This window comes from Sceloporus undulatus, chromosome 4 (genome assembly GCF_019175285.1).
Source record: "Sceloporus undulatus isolate JIND9_A2432 ecotype Alabama chromosome 4, SceUnd_v1.1, whole genome shotgun sequence".
NCBI lineage: Eukaryota > Metazoa > Chordata > Lepidosauria > Squamata > Phrynosomatidae > Sceloporus > Sceloporus undulatus.
Genome location: NC_056525.1, coordinates 199,941,249 through 199,955,614, shown reverse-complemented (window position 1 = coordinate 199,955,614; position 14,366 = coordinate 199,941,249). Strand labels below are relative to the sequence as shown.

The 14,366-nt window shown below is 42.2% G+C and overlaps 2 protein-coding genes and 1 non-coding gene across 4 annotated transcripts in view; all 3 read left to right on the top strand.

The window, feature by feature from the left end:
* The first annotated feature begins 2,462 nt into the window (after window positions 1-2,462).
* RPS20 (ribosomal protein S20) lies at window positions 2,463-6,051 on the top strand. Its single transcript, XM_042465736.1, has 4 exons — window positions 2,463-2,620; window positions 3,882-3,981; window positions 5,310-5,383; window positions 5,820-6,051. Exons 1-4 carry the CDS (start codon window positions 2,618-2,620, stop codon window positions 6,000-6,002), a joined length of 360 nt encoding a protein of 119 aa, XP_042321670.1. The 5' UTR covers window positions 2,463-2,617; the 3' UTR covers window positions 6,003-6,051.
* On the top strand, window positions 5,177-5,242 carry LOC121930255. The gene has a single exon (XR_006103902.1). It is a non-coding gene; the product is annotated as a small nucleolar RNA U54 (small nucleolar RNA).
* A 2,799-nt stretch (window positions 6,052-8,850) lies between the features above and the next one.
* LOC121928262 (kinesin-like protein KIF20A) overlaps window positions 8,851-14,366 on the top strand; it is a 38,217-nt gene continuing 32,701 nt past the window's right edge. For both annotated transcript variants that reach the window (XR_006103470.1, XM_042462726.1), the window contains exon 1: window positions 8,851-10,964. Coding sequence is in view for 1 of the 2 variants with exons in the window: in XM_042462726.1 (XP_042318660.1) it covers window positions 10,674-10,964 (291 nt within the window). In the remaining variant the exon portion in view is untranslated. The remainder of the gene's footprint in view (window positions 10,965-14,366) is intronic.

The following is a 14,366-nucleotide window of genomic DNA, read 5'->3' as shown; positions in this document are numbered from 1 at the left end:
ACGGAATAAGTTCTTAGAAATGGACTCTTTTAGAACAACCACCATGCCCATTACATTATGAAAAGCTGGATCATTTACCTGTTTTGCTGCACGCAGAAGACATTTTTTAAATAGCTCTCATAATTGTATATTTTCAAACAATTAAAATATGCAAAGTATTTTTACAAGCAAATGTATTGGCTGCTGCTGATTGCTATTTTGTTATTACTGTACATTGAAAAAAAAATGGTGTAATATGCTATGACTATAACTCTGGAGACCATTCCCTGCTTGGCCATGGAAGCCCACCAGCTGACCTTGGATGAGTCACAAGTCACACACTGTAAAATACTTTTTAGTGGAAAGAGGTAAATGGAAATGGTGGAATTGCGATTCAAAGGCATATTTTTTTGAGGCGATGGTTATACACTATTGCTATAAAGAATGAAACTACACTTCTCGCTCCACATTTGCTGGGGTTAGGGGCACAGGACTTCCATGAAAGTGAAAAAAATGCAAATAAAGAGTACTTTTTTTAACCTAAGAGTACACCTCTCTAGGGATTTCTAGGTCCTCCCGCAGAACTCTGTGGGCAAAACATGCCACAATTTGACCACAGAATCATGTTGCAGGACCTACAAATCCCTAGAGAAGTGTTTTCTCTAGGAATCTTTAGGTCCTCCGGTGCAAGTCTATGATCAACTTCCAGCAGAATTTCTCTGGAGGACCTAGACATTCCTAGGGAGAGAGCATATTAATACAATTTGCAAAAGCCAAAGCTGCAAATGTGGAGGGACGAGTGTATGAATAAAATAACCTAAGGCAAACCTATCACACGGTTTTCTTGGCAAGATTTGTTCAGAGGAAGTTTGCCATTGCTTCCCTCTGAGCCTGAAAGTGTGTGACTTGCCCAAGGGCACCCAGTGGGCCTCATGGCCAAGCCGAGAATTGAACCCTGGTCTCAAGTTGTAGTCCAACACTCAAGGCATTACACCAAGCTGGGTCTTACTTAGGCAGCTTACTTGTCTGTTACAGTATGTGATTCAACTATTTGTGTACAACACTGAGAGAGAAACAGATTGCCCCACTCCTCCTCAAGCACTTGTGTGATTCCAAGTCTGCTGTAGAGACTAGTGCTGCTCTTCCACTGTTATTAGTCTGGCTGCCTCCTGTTGCATTCTGGGGTTTATAGTTCAGTGTAAATGCCCCTCCCTAAGCTGCAAATCCCAGCCAAAATACAACAGGAGGCAGCCAGAGGAGTAAAAATGGAATAGCAGCTCTATACGAGTGTAGTGCAGTAAGTTCCTTTGTAGATGTTCTGGTGTAGGATTACGACTCTGGGGAGCAGGGTTTGATTCCCAGCTAGGCCATGAAACCCACTTTGGGCATGTCAGGCTCTCTCAGCCTCAGGCGACGGCAGTGGCCAGCCTCCTCTGAACAAATCTTGTCAAGAAAACCCCATGATAGGGTTGCCGTGTTGGGATGGAATGACTTGTAGCACATCACCACCACCACCACCTTTGGAAGGGAAGCAGGTGTCAAGATTCAGAATTGTGGGTTCAAATACATTCCTCTCTCCATATTTGCGGATTTTATTATTCACGGATTCGATTAATATGTTCTCTCTAGGAATATCTGGGTCCTCCAGTGAGACTCTTAACTAAAAGTTGCACTGAAAGGCCTAGAGATCCCTAGAGAGAATACTCCACGAGGCATTTGTAGCTCTTCCAGCGCAGTTGTGTTGGATGTTGACCAGAGAGTTGCTCCGGAGGACCTAGAGGTGTCCTCTCAGGTAAAAACACGCTGTTTTTGTTGTTTGCAGTTTCCACATATTCGCAGGGAGAGAGGGGGGGTCTAACCCTGGCGAAGATGGAGGGACAAGGGGACTGCTTAACAGACTCAAATCCATCACTGGCTGCGCTGCTTTCTGGTTAGATGCTGTATTGCGAAGCGAAGCAGCACAATCTGGATCAGGACTGAAAGGGAGCACCATGATGTTCCAGTACTCTACTGGACTCACTTCCACAGGCACTAAAGGAGACCTAAGGCTGCAGACACATCCACAGTCTCTGTGAGTGCCTTCAAGGTCCAAAACGCAGTGCAGAAATAATCCAGTTTGAGACCGCTTTAGCTGCCCTGGCTCAGTGCTTAGGGAATCCTGGGATATGTAGTTTGTTCTGTGGCGCCAGAGCTCTCTCTGACAGAAGGGTCAGTGTCTCACAAACACTACACTTCCCAGAATTCCCTAGCCATGAGCCAGGGCAGTTAAAGCGGTGCCAAACCGGGTTATTCCTCCAATGTAGACACAGCCAGGCCTTCCGTCTCACTGAAAACAAGGCCGCCGCCATTTAAGGAACGCGGCGGCGGCGGCGTTCGAGGCGCGGAGGGGGATGGCCCCGCCCTCGCTCTGACTGACAGCTCTCTCGCTGTCAATCACCCTCGCCCTTCCCGTCCCTTTAGAGAAGCACTTCCGGGTCGAAGGGAAAGGGGCGGGGCGGCTGGGTCTGCTATATAAAGGCGGGCCTTCCCAGCCAGCCTTTCTTTTTGGTGTTCGCTCTTTCCTGACTCACCGCTGTTCCGTGGGCCTTGCGCGGAATAAGTCGGTCAGGAGAGCTTGGAGGAAGCGGCGGCGAAGGCCATGGTGAGAGCAACGAGGGAAGAAGAAGAGGGAAGGGGCTTTAACGGCTGCTCTTCTGTGAGCGCCAGGGCACGCGCGCCCCTCTCTCATTTGCATAAAGCGGCCACGCTCCGCTCTGGAACTGGGCTGAGGGCTGGTGCGCATGCGCGGAATCACCCCCCCCCCCTTATTATGATTATTAAAACGGACCTGCCGCTTGCAAACATGAAAGCCACAAAGGGCCATCCAGCCTCTGTTCAAAGACCTCCAAAGGAGGAGACTCGGCCATCTGACGGGGAGAGAGGTCCCCTCTCAGACAGCTCTTACCATTAGGAAGCTCTTCCTAACGTTGAGCTGGGATGGCTTTTTCCTAGTTTAAATCCACTGCTCCAGGTCCTACTCTCTGGAGCAGCAGGAAAAAAGCTTGCTCCATCCTCATTCCTCCATATTTGCGGGTTTGATTATTCACGGATTTGATCAGTATGTTCCCTCTGGGAATATCTAGGTCCTCCAGTGCACCAAGACCTAGAGAGAATGCTCTACTAGACATTGTAGCTCCTCCATTGCAGTTCTATGAACCGGAGGACCTAGAGATTGCTAGAGAATTGTCATCTCAGGTAAAAACATGTTTTTGTTATTTGCTTTTTCCCCACATTCAAGGGAGCCTTGTGCTCCTAACCTTAGGAAATATGGAGGGACAACTGTACTTAAACAGGGCTATCCTATCGCCTCTTAACCATCTCTTTTCCAGGCCAAATACACCAGCTCCCCAAGTCTTTCCTCATAAGGCATGGTTTCCAGACCCTTCGCCATTTTGGTCTCCTTGCTCTGGCCATGCTCCAGCTTCTCAGCCTCCTTTCTGAACAAACTGCCAAGAAAAGCATAGGGTCAGCAACAAAAGTGCAGTGGTGGTGCTGCTGTTTTGTTGCTGATCGTGCTACTAAAGCCAGTCTAGAAGAGAAACCACCTTTCATTTACTTTCTGCTTTATTTTGATAAATACGTTGACTTTCTCAAGCCAATTTAAAAGAGCATCCCTTTCTCCTAAACCTTGGAGGGGGGATCATGTGACCCTTCAGATGTTCCATCAGCCAGCCATTGTATCCAATGATAATGCCAGGACTGAAATAGAGGGGTTTGAGTATCAACTCCTTTAAAGATCCAGGAATTTTGCAGCCTCTTCCAGCTGCTTTAAGAGTTACTGCTTTCACTTAGCCGTTGTGAATACTACCGGTGCTTGTAGCCTTCCTGGCAGTGTTTGAATCTTTCTGACCTGTTTGTTCTAGGCATTTAAAGATACTGGGAAAGCCCCTGTGGAACAGGAGGTAGCAATTCATCGAATCAGAATCACCTTGACAAGTCGTAATGTGAAGTCTCTAGAAAAGGGTAAGTGGCATATCAACGCAGGGTTCATAAACATTTGCCAGAAGTCTTCAGTGGAGCTGCTGTCTTGAAGCTTTTGTTCTCTTCTTGCCAGGGATGGGGAGTAGGAATAAGGAGTAACAAAATATATACTTGCCAAGTTACCTCTTATTCTTGTTCTTATATTTTACATGCAAACACCAAAAACTTTTTTATATTACACTGGGGAAGGGACTGGCAGGCAAAGACACACACACACACCAGCTTTGCAAACCAACTGGGGCTTTTCTCCAGGGCTGGAGAGTAGGAGAAGGAGTAAGAAGTAAAGGAGTAAGAGGTTTTTACAGGAGTAGGAGTAGCATTAAGAAAAAGTTTTACTCCAGAGTAGGACAAGGAGTAACCCCAAAATCACTACTACTCCCCAGCCCTGCTTCTCACCAAACCTTATGCTGATTTAGGTCCAAAGCACACTATAGAAATAAGCTAGTTCAAGACGGCTTTAACTGCCCTAGCTGACTACTGGGGAATCCTGGGAATGGTAGTTTATTGTGGCACCAGAGCTCTGACAAAGAAGGCTAAATGTCTCACAAAACTACAGTTTCCAGAAGTCCCTAGCATTTTGCCAAGGCAATAAACTCATGGGATCCTGTTGGGCCCAATTCATGCAGTACTGAGCTGTTAATGTTAATGATACTTAAATCATGTTTTGTTAAATAGCCGTGCTGTGGTCAGTTTAGTGGACTCCTGACATGTTTATAGGCTGTGCTCTATAATTTGTCATTTACAGTATTAATATAGAACCAGACACTTCTGTGTTGAGACAATCTAGCTCCATTTCAAATGCTGAATGTCTTTTTAAACATATATTTTTTAGCATGTGAATACCTAAAGGCACCAGATCCTCTCTGATCTTGGAGGCTATATAGGGTCAGCCCTGGTTAGTATTTTCATGGGAGGCCACCAATGAATACCAGATGCTGTAGGCTATATTTCAGAGGAAGGAACTGACAAAAACACCTCTTGAGCATCCCTTGCCTAAGAAAACGCTATAAAATTCATGGGTTCACCATAAGTCGACAGGTGACTTGAAGACGCATACGATACATAGTTCAAGACTTACCCCACACAAAATACTACAAATGAAGTGACTACTCTTGTTCTGCAGATATCTTGTTGTTGGCACCAGCAACTTTTCTGTAACTAATTTCATCCATATAGTTGGCAATGAGGACAAAAATATTAACTGAATTACTGTGATTAGTTTATACGCTATTCTGAGCCAACATGAAGCAATGTAAAACCTTTTATTATAAATGCAAAACTTTATTTTTAACTTTGCTGAATTTGTATAGTCTGTGCAGATCTGATCAGAGGTGCTAAGGAGAAGAACTTAAAAGTGAAAGGACCAGTTCGCATGCCCACCAAGGTATGTTACTTGATATAATTTATAATGGCATTTTTTACATATCACTTTGTCATTGGTTTTATAAGGCTTTTTGAAAAAGGTAAGTTCTAACTGGGCAGTATAATTTTCAGACTAACACTTCTTGTAGTTAAATTTGTTAGTGACATTTCAGACTTGGAAAGAACTCGCATTAAGTAAAGTAATGGGCTTTTAAAAAATGTTTGAGGAGTGTATGTCCCCATTAGACAAATGGAACATGCAACCTGAACTGCATAAAATAAGGAGAGAGAAAATAGGAACAAGGGGGTGCAATTGATGATCAGTTAATAGATTTTTCCATGCGATACATGCTGTTAAATTCCAGACAGATTTTAATTTCTGTACTGTATAAGATATTTTAATTTTTGTGATTAAAACTCGCATAGTGATCAACTTTCCGTGTTCATTCTAATTTTAGACTCTGCGAATCACTACAAGGAAAACACCATGTGGTGAAGGTTCCAAAACCTGGGATCGTTTCCAGATGCGTATTCACAAGCGTCTCATTGATTTGCACAGTCCTTCAGAGATAGTTAAGCAGATCACTTCTATCAGTATTGAGCCTGGTGTAGAAGTTGAAGTTACTATTGCCGATGCTTAAATGATTTCCATCTGCTTCAATAAAAATTGAGAATAACTTTTTACCTTTACTGCTTGTTTGTTTTTGTGTTAATTATGAAGAACTATGAAGTTAGTACTTTTTGTCAGTTTGAAGAAAAAAGTAAGGAAGATCAGATATAATTAAGACTCTACAACTAAATTAGACAAAAGCTGATATGAATAGAATAGGTGAAGCTTCCTCTGTTAAAAGGAGATATTTTATTATTAACACTTACTTATAGAGCACTGTAAAGTTTGCACAGCACTTTACATAGTAAGGGTCGATAATGATTTTATTTCCTAGGTCTGTGTGATATTTGTTCAAAGGACTGCATCAGCTGTCAGGAAGAAGTGGGAAATGACTCCTGAAAAGTACAGTTACTGTATAAAGTATTTTCTTGGCCATTGAAAATTCTGTCCTGGCTCATAAAGTTTCAGCATTCATAAGATACTACCTCTGTGAGGGCTAACAATTGTTGCTGTCTTACAAAAAATTATCCAGAGGGGATTTGCCATGAGGCTTGGAGACCAACTTGCCCAAGGTCACTCAGTAAGTTTCCATGTCCAAGCGGGGATTTGGACCCTGTTCTCCAAAGTCATACAGTATTCCACTCAGATCAATACACCATACTGTCTCAATTGAAACTTGAATATACTAATAGCCTTATTTAGGTTTCCATGGCTGAACAAGGAAAATGGACAGTTTTGAAACTAAATCAGTGTTTCTTAAACTTTTTAACCTTGTGGCTCTATTTAAATGAAGAACTGTAGCAATGATGGGACATGTGGAAGAAGTGTGGCTCAGGATGGGCCCCACCGGAGACAGCATCCAGTGAGTTTCCCCACTCTCAGCAGCAGTTGTTCCAAGTGCCCTCCTTGGCTTTCACTTGCCCTCTAAGACAAAAGATTAGGGAGGAGGAGGATCAGGGCCTCTCAAGTCTCAGCCCCCCCCCCTTCTCCTTGCGCAACACTCGTGAGGGGCTCATCCCACAATTGGGGAACTGATGCTGTAAATCAATAAATTGCTATTTTCAGCATACACCATTAGGTTAAGATAACTTTTGTTGTTGGCTGCCCTCAAGTAGGTTCTGACTCAAAGCAACCCTGTGGATGAGACATCCCCAAGAATCCCTATCCTCCACTGCCCTGCCCAGATCCTGCAAGTCCTTACCCACAACTCCCTATATTGAGTCTCCATCTGGTTTGTGGTCTTCCTCGCTTCTGCCTTTCCTATCCTTGTTTTTTCTAATGATCTGTGCCTTCTCATTATGTGGCCAAAGTATGATAGTCTCAACTTTATCTTTGCTTCCAAGGAGAGCCCTGGTTTGATCTGTTCATTTGTTTGTCTTCTTGGTGACCTGGTATATGAAGCCCACATAAGCATTTTAAATGATACTCCCTGAACTCTTTAATTGTAGAGACCTCCAGAATAAAAGGAAATACTATATGAATTTTCTCTTTATGATGTGATGAGGTTAGTTATTTAGAGCCTGTGATTTTTTTTATTATTGTCATAGACTTTTTCAATTAGTGTTCATTACACAGCTGTTCTTATCCACCCAGAATAAGCTGCTCCTTAGAAAGTGCTGTAAAAGCCATGTTAAAGTATGTTAACTGAAGAAAGGCCAGAAATCTGATCAAATGTTTGCCAATCTACTGTTTCTAAGTGATTGCTGTAGGTTAAAACAAATAGAGATTATTATAAATAAGTGGCATTGCAGAAGAAATTAGAGTTGCAGTTAGCAACATATAGAATGAGATTTCCACCAGATGTCACTAGAGGTTTTACAAGACATCATGATTTAATTTTTTTTAAAAAAAAAAAGCTGGAAATATTTTTATGCAGGGTTCCCATAAAATTGTTTCGCAGGTTCCTAAAGGTTAAAAAGTTGGGAAAGGCTGATCTAGAGGACTGCATGTTTCCTGTTCGGTATCAAGTTAGTTTGCTGCTTCTTTCATAATCGTGCTCCAGTGTAACAGATGGGAAAGGAAATGCTTTCACATCAGGTTCCCAAAAAGTAGCCAGGATCACTTGCCAAAAATTGGGGGGACGGCCACGGTTCTACTCAGGTGTTTATTATTGAGTTTTGTCTATAGTAATGGTGACATATTTGAATAAAAGCTTGATTTAATGTTTTGAAAATTAGAGAATCAGCTGTTTCTCTTTGAGTGTCTCACGAAACACTGGTGTCTACTGCACATTTTTTTTAATGTCTGCAGGCTTTTCCACTTGTCTTAAAATTCTGCTTCATGTCTTAAGAATAGGCTGCTTTTCTCCACCTTTGAGAAGGCCTTGTCAAAGTTGTATAATGAAGAGCTCTAAAGAACACAAAAACTTGGCATAACATCTAGTAAGCTTTGAATTGTCCTGAACAAGATACTATAATGTGAATTTTTGAGCTTTTTTTAAAAAACAGTAAATTAGCTAATGCTCTCTTAACTGGCTGTGAACCTCTACAGGTGTGTAGCAGTTTTCAGTCACGCAGTTACAACTCACTGGCTTACTTGGATTTGATACTTTCGTAGGATATCCACTTGAGTAACCATTTGCCTCTGGTTAGCAAGCTATTCTGATTGGTATGCCAGTTTACAAGGGAGTAAAAACTTATTTGGTCAGATCTCAAAAAAGTACATCAGTCATTCAAGAGACCCAGGAAATATGAGAAAGCCATTATGGTGTAGTGCTGTGAGCGTTGGACTATGACTCTGTAGACCATGGTTTGAACTCCCACTAAGCCATAGAAACCCACTGGATGACTTTGTGCAGGTTACATACTCAGCCTTCAAGGAAGGCAAAGACACACATCTTCTGAACAAATCTTGCCAAGAAAACCCTATGTTAGGTTTGCCTTAGGATTGCAATAAGTCAGAAATTACTTGAAAATATACACAACAACAACAACGGGAGTATCCAGGATCTTCCACAAGCAGAAGAACAGCATAAGTAACAAACTGCAACAGGCAATCCTTCCCACCCACTGCATGCATATGCTGCTGTAGGAAGTAGAGAGGATAGTCATCAAGTGTATGCCTCGAACTGGTTTTTTCTTTGTTGCCTGACTCCCATGGGTCCTACTCCACTAGATATTCCTGATGTATACACACCCACAGCCCAATTCTGGTCACATTTACTCCAAAGTAGCTACCACTATGCTTAGTTGCGTGTCTCCAAATTGTGTCTGACATATAGCAACCTTTTCATGGGGTTTTCTTGGCAAAATTTGTTCAGAGGGGTTTTTGTCATTGCCTTCCTTTGAGGCTGAGAGAGTATGACTTGCCCAAGGCCACCCAATGGTTTTCCATGGCAGAGGGTGGATTTGAAGCATGATCTCAAGAGTTGTAGTACAAAACTCAAACGACTAAACCACACTGACCCTCATACTCTCAGTTAAATGTGCACAAGTTCTCCATTCTACAGCTTAATCCTCTTAATGTTTACTCAGATGTAAGTGCAACTGAATTCAATGTAAACATCAAGTTTTCAGCAGGGACTTTTCTTTCCAGCTGTTTTCAGTGGATCATTTCACTCTGGAAAGATAGCTACTTCCAATGGCAGCTTTGCTTCATATTATTAGTTTTCTCCATTATTGGTTGGGTGGAGCTGAGGTCTTTGAACTGACTGGGTGCCCTTCTGAATCATTTGGAGGATGATGTGAGTTAATTGATGGAGCTAAGTACTGGATTTCCTAGCCTATAAAACTTCAGAGGGTGGGGCATAATAGTATTTCCTGGAGCAGTAGAAAAAGGCAAAGATTTTATTTGTTTAAACGGAAAAAACGGATAAGAAATAATAGTCATTGTTTTTAGAGGAATCTTAGGTAAGTAAGAAGAAAGGTTTCTAAGTGCATAATAGAAAAAAATAGATAAAGGATGTGTCTAAAGGTAAGAATGAAGAAGCATCAGGATAATGTGTAGGAAATAAAGAAGTAGCGAGTTTACAGGTTGGCTAGCTGGTTTAATTCAGTAGAGCTTATTTTGAAGTAATTCTGCATATGATTACAGCCAGTAAATTTGTTTTGCATAATATTATTTGGATCTTAGCTCTGCAGAGGTTCAAGCCATAATCATAGTTGTGAACCTGGATGTAAAGAAGGGGGAAACTATGAGTAGAGAAAAATGGGAAGTATTCATATGTGTAAAGTGTGTGTGTGTGTGTGTGTGTGTATAGAGGTCAAGAGCAAATATATTTGGGGGGGCACTTTTTAAAAAAGTAATTGTTTCTTTTCATATTCTAGACTAGACTAGTCCCACATTAAACAGCCTTTTGCCTGAAGAGAACTGGTTGAAGATGTTTTTAATGGGCTCAGAAGCTATATTCTACCTATATTCCCATTAGTAGTCTGCGAAAACAGAAAAGGCATTTGTTAGAGAAATGCCTTTCTTAGAAGTACATGAGCAGAGTCATTTTTCTATGCACTAAACAGGTATTCCCTCTCAGCCCATATCCCAATTCTGGCATCATATTCTTATTTTGGAGGCTTGGGTCAGTTGTTTTTTTGAGATGTACAGCATTTACAGTTCTGCAGCTGTAAAATTAACTGCAACTTGCTGAATGTCAAAGGCTCTGAATGAACTTATGAGTATTGAGACATTGGGTTGGGTCCAGAGCAGGGTGGCAGAATTTAGAGCTCATTGAAATGAATACACTTTCCTTCATTGTAATTAACTTTTCATGTTTGGCAATGGAAGACAAATGAAACTAGCCGATTGTAAACTTATTTACTTGAGTGGAAAATTATTTACGGCCTATTTAAAAAAAATCCAAATGATTGCTGTCTTTTTAAACATTAGAGCGTGTTTAAATATGTCGTGTCTTTCTCCCATTACAACTAAAAGAATGACTTGCCAGAAAAAACATGGAGTACCTGAAGTAGATATGTCAGAATTGATGTCTCATGAGAGTTTAGCTTTGCCCATGGAGTTGTCACAAGCACCTAGTACTGGAGAGCATCAGGAAATGGAGGTAGGCAATGTGGTGTTTATATGTGAAGGTATTCACATGGTTTCTTACTGCATGGGTGTAACACATAGTACGAAAGCTCAATTCTTATATTCAAATAGTTAAAATTTTTAAACAAAAGGCAATGATGCAAGTAACATTTTTAGTTAACATCTGTGACAAGTAATAATTAGCACTAAAGTCCTAAGCAAGCTCAATAGGGCATGTGCTTTATTGAACACAGTGGGATTTATTATTCTGCTCTAAATATACAAAATGATAGGAAATAAAAGCATGCCCTATATGGATACTTTGGGTAGGGGTGTATGTATGAGCCTAAAATGCTCACACATCTTTTGTTGGACTACTACCATGAGCTCCATTTGGCATGACCTAAAACATAGAAGCAAGCCACAATTTATGCTAAATACTAACATGTAAAAAAACTGACTAGAGCAGGATCAAATGAAACAATATTTTAAAGGTGGATGCCTCCCCCTCCTCATCCTAGACTCTCAATTCTGGATTTTTAAAGTGGAGACTTTGGAGACTTCTCAAACCCAAAATACAATCCCCAGGTTCCCCACAGTTATCTATTGCTGCATTAAAGGAAGTGTGGGGGTGCTAATGTGAGAGCTTTATGGGTTTAACCCCTCCAGGCTAAGGCCATAGCAAATTATTCAATGTGCTCACCTCTCCCCGTATGGACAGGGCCTTGTGTATTTGCTCTAGCATACAGATGGGCAAAGTGTACCCTTGTGGTTTACACATCAGTGCAGTATGGACAACGAGGGATCTGCTGTAGTCACCTGCAACTCTTGTGGGATGTTTCTCTTCTTGCCCACAGAAGTCGAGAACTTCACATGCACCAAGTGCAAGTTGGTAGCACTCTTGGAGGAGAAAGTGCAGCAGCTGGAGTCAAGAATAGCTACACTTCAGCATATTAGGGAACAAGAGGATTTCCTGGACACAATAGAACTAACCATCTTGGATGAGTACCATGCAGAGGAAGATGCTAGGGTGGAAGAGGTCACTTGCCATACACAGGAGGCAGACAGCTGGAGGAATGTCACAAAGAGAAGTAAGCCAAGAAGGAATTGTTCTGGGAGTTTGCAGCTAGAGAATCGATTCGAAGCTCTTTCCCTTATCAAGGAGGATGAAGAAGAGCAGCATGGACAGACTTCAGGGACAGAGCAGGGGAGCCTGAGAGTCCCACCCGAGGGAACAGTCGCTGCTAAGCCTCAGAGGAGGCGTGTGGTCGTAGTGGGGGACTCCTTGCTGAGGGGTACAGAAGCAGTGATATGTAGGCCTGACAAGATGTCTCGAGAGGTGTGTTGTCTTCCAGGTGCAAAGATCCGTGATGTGACAGAGAGGCTGACAAGACTGGTCAAGCCTACTGACAAATACCCCTTCCTTTTGGTCCACGTGGGAACTAATGATACTGCAAGACACAGCCTTCAGAACATCAAAAGGGATTACGAGGCGTTTGGTAGGAAGCTGAAAGGAATGGATGTACAGGTTGTCATCTCGTCTCTTCTGCCAGTTGAAGGGCATGGTCCAGGAAGGGAGAGGAAAATAGCGGATGTGAACAACTGGCTTCGCAGATGGTGCCGCCGAGAAGGATTTGGATTCTTCGATCATGGGCTGCGGTTCCATGAGGAGGGACTTCTTGCAACAGACGGGATGCATCTCACGCCAGTTGGAAGAAATGTTTTTGCCAACAGTCTCAAGAACTTGATCAGGAGGGCTTTAAACTGAGTTCCGAGGGGAAGGGAGACAATATTAAGGAAGGCGAAAGGGATGGCGAAAATAGTCAAACTGACATAGAGGAAACAAGAAAAAAAAGTGCAAGGACCCAACAGTGGGAGGCAAAAAAACTTGCACAGGCAGCAAGTAAAAGGGAACTATGGTCTGCGATGTCTCTACACTAATGCACAGAGCATGGGAAATAAGCAAGATGAACTCGAACTCCTAGTACTGTACAACAAAGCAAATATGATATAATAGGCATCACTGAAACCTGGTGGGATGAGTCTCATGATTGGAATGTGGAAATAGAGGGGTATAACCTTTTTAAGAGAAATAGGCCAAACAAGAAAGGAGGAGGAATAGCACTATATGTCAGAGATATTTACAACAGTGAAGAGATCCAGGACATCAATCATGGAAGCCAGGTGGAGAGCATCTGGGTAAAAATTAAAAAGGAGGGAAACAACAAGGATATTACGGTGGGAGTCTACTACAGACCCCCAAGTCAGACTGAGGAATTGGATGATATCTTTCTAGAACAGATGACCACACAGTCAGAAAAGAGAGATGTAGTAGTGATGGGAGACTTCAACTATCCTGATATTTGTTGGAAGTCAAACTCAGCAAAATCCTCAAGGCCTAGCAAATTCCTCACTTGCCTGGAAGACAATTTCATGGTCCAAAAGGTGGAAGAGGCAACAAGGGGGTCAGCTATTTTAGATCTAATCCTAACCAACAAGGATGACTTGGTTAATGGGGTGCAAGTGGTGGGATCATTAGGTGGAAGTGACCATGTTCTCCTGGAGTTTGTAATACAGTGGAAAGGAGAAGCCAGGCATAGTCAGACACGCATCCTAGACTTTAGGAGAGCGGATTTCAGTAAACTTAGAGAAGTATTGAGGGCAATTCCATGGTCAGAAATACTAAAAGATAAAGGAGTTCAGGACGGATGGGACTTTCTCAAAAGGGAGATACTGAAGGCACAATTTCAAACAGTTCCAGTGAGAAAGAAAAACGGGAGGTGTCTCAAGAAACCAGGATGTATGACTAAGGAACTTTCAACCGAGCTAAGTTTGAAACGGAACATGTATAAGAAATGGAAAAAGGGGGAAATCACAAAAAAGGAATTCAAAGAAATAGCAGGCATGTGTAGGGGTAAAGTCAGAAAAGCTAAAGCACAGAATGAACTCAGGCTTGCTAGAGAGGTTAAGAACAATAAAAAGGGCTTTTTTGGATATGTCCGCAGCAAAAGGAAGAAGAAGGAAACGGTAGGGCCACTGCGTGGAGAAGATGGCAAAATGCTAACAGAAGACAGAGAAAAGGCAGAATTACTCAACACCTTCTTTGCCTCAGTCTTCTCAGAAAAGGCAAAGGGTGCTCAACCTGAGGATAATGGAGCAGAGGACAGAATAGGGGCATTTCAGTACAGAATAAGTAAAGAGATAGTAGAGGAACACCTTATTAATCTAAATGAATTTAAGTCTCCGGGACCAGATGAACTCCATCCAAGGGTATTAAAAGAACTGGCAAATGTAATATCGGAGCCATTGGCAATAATCTTTGAAAACTCCTGGAAAACAGGAGAGATCCCAGCAGACTGGCGGAGGGCAAACGTTGTCCCCATCTTCAAAAAGGGGAAAAAAGAGGATCCCAACAATTATCGTCCAGTTAGTCTGA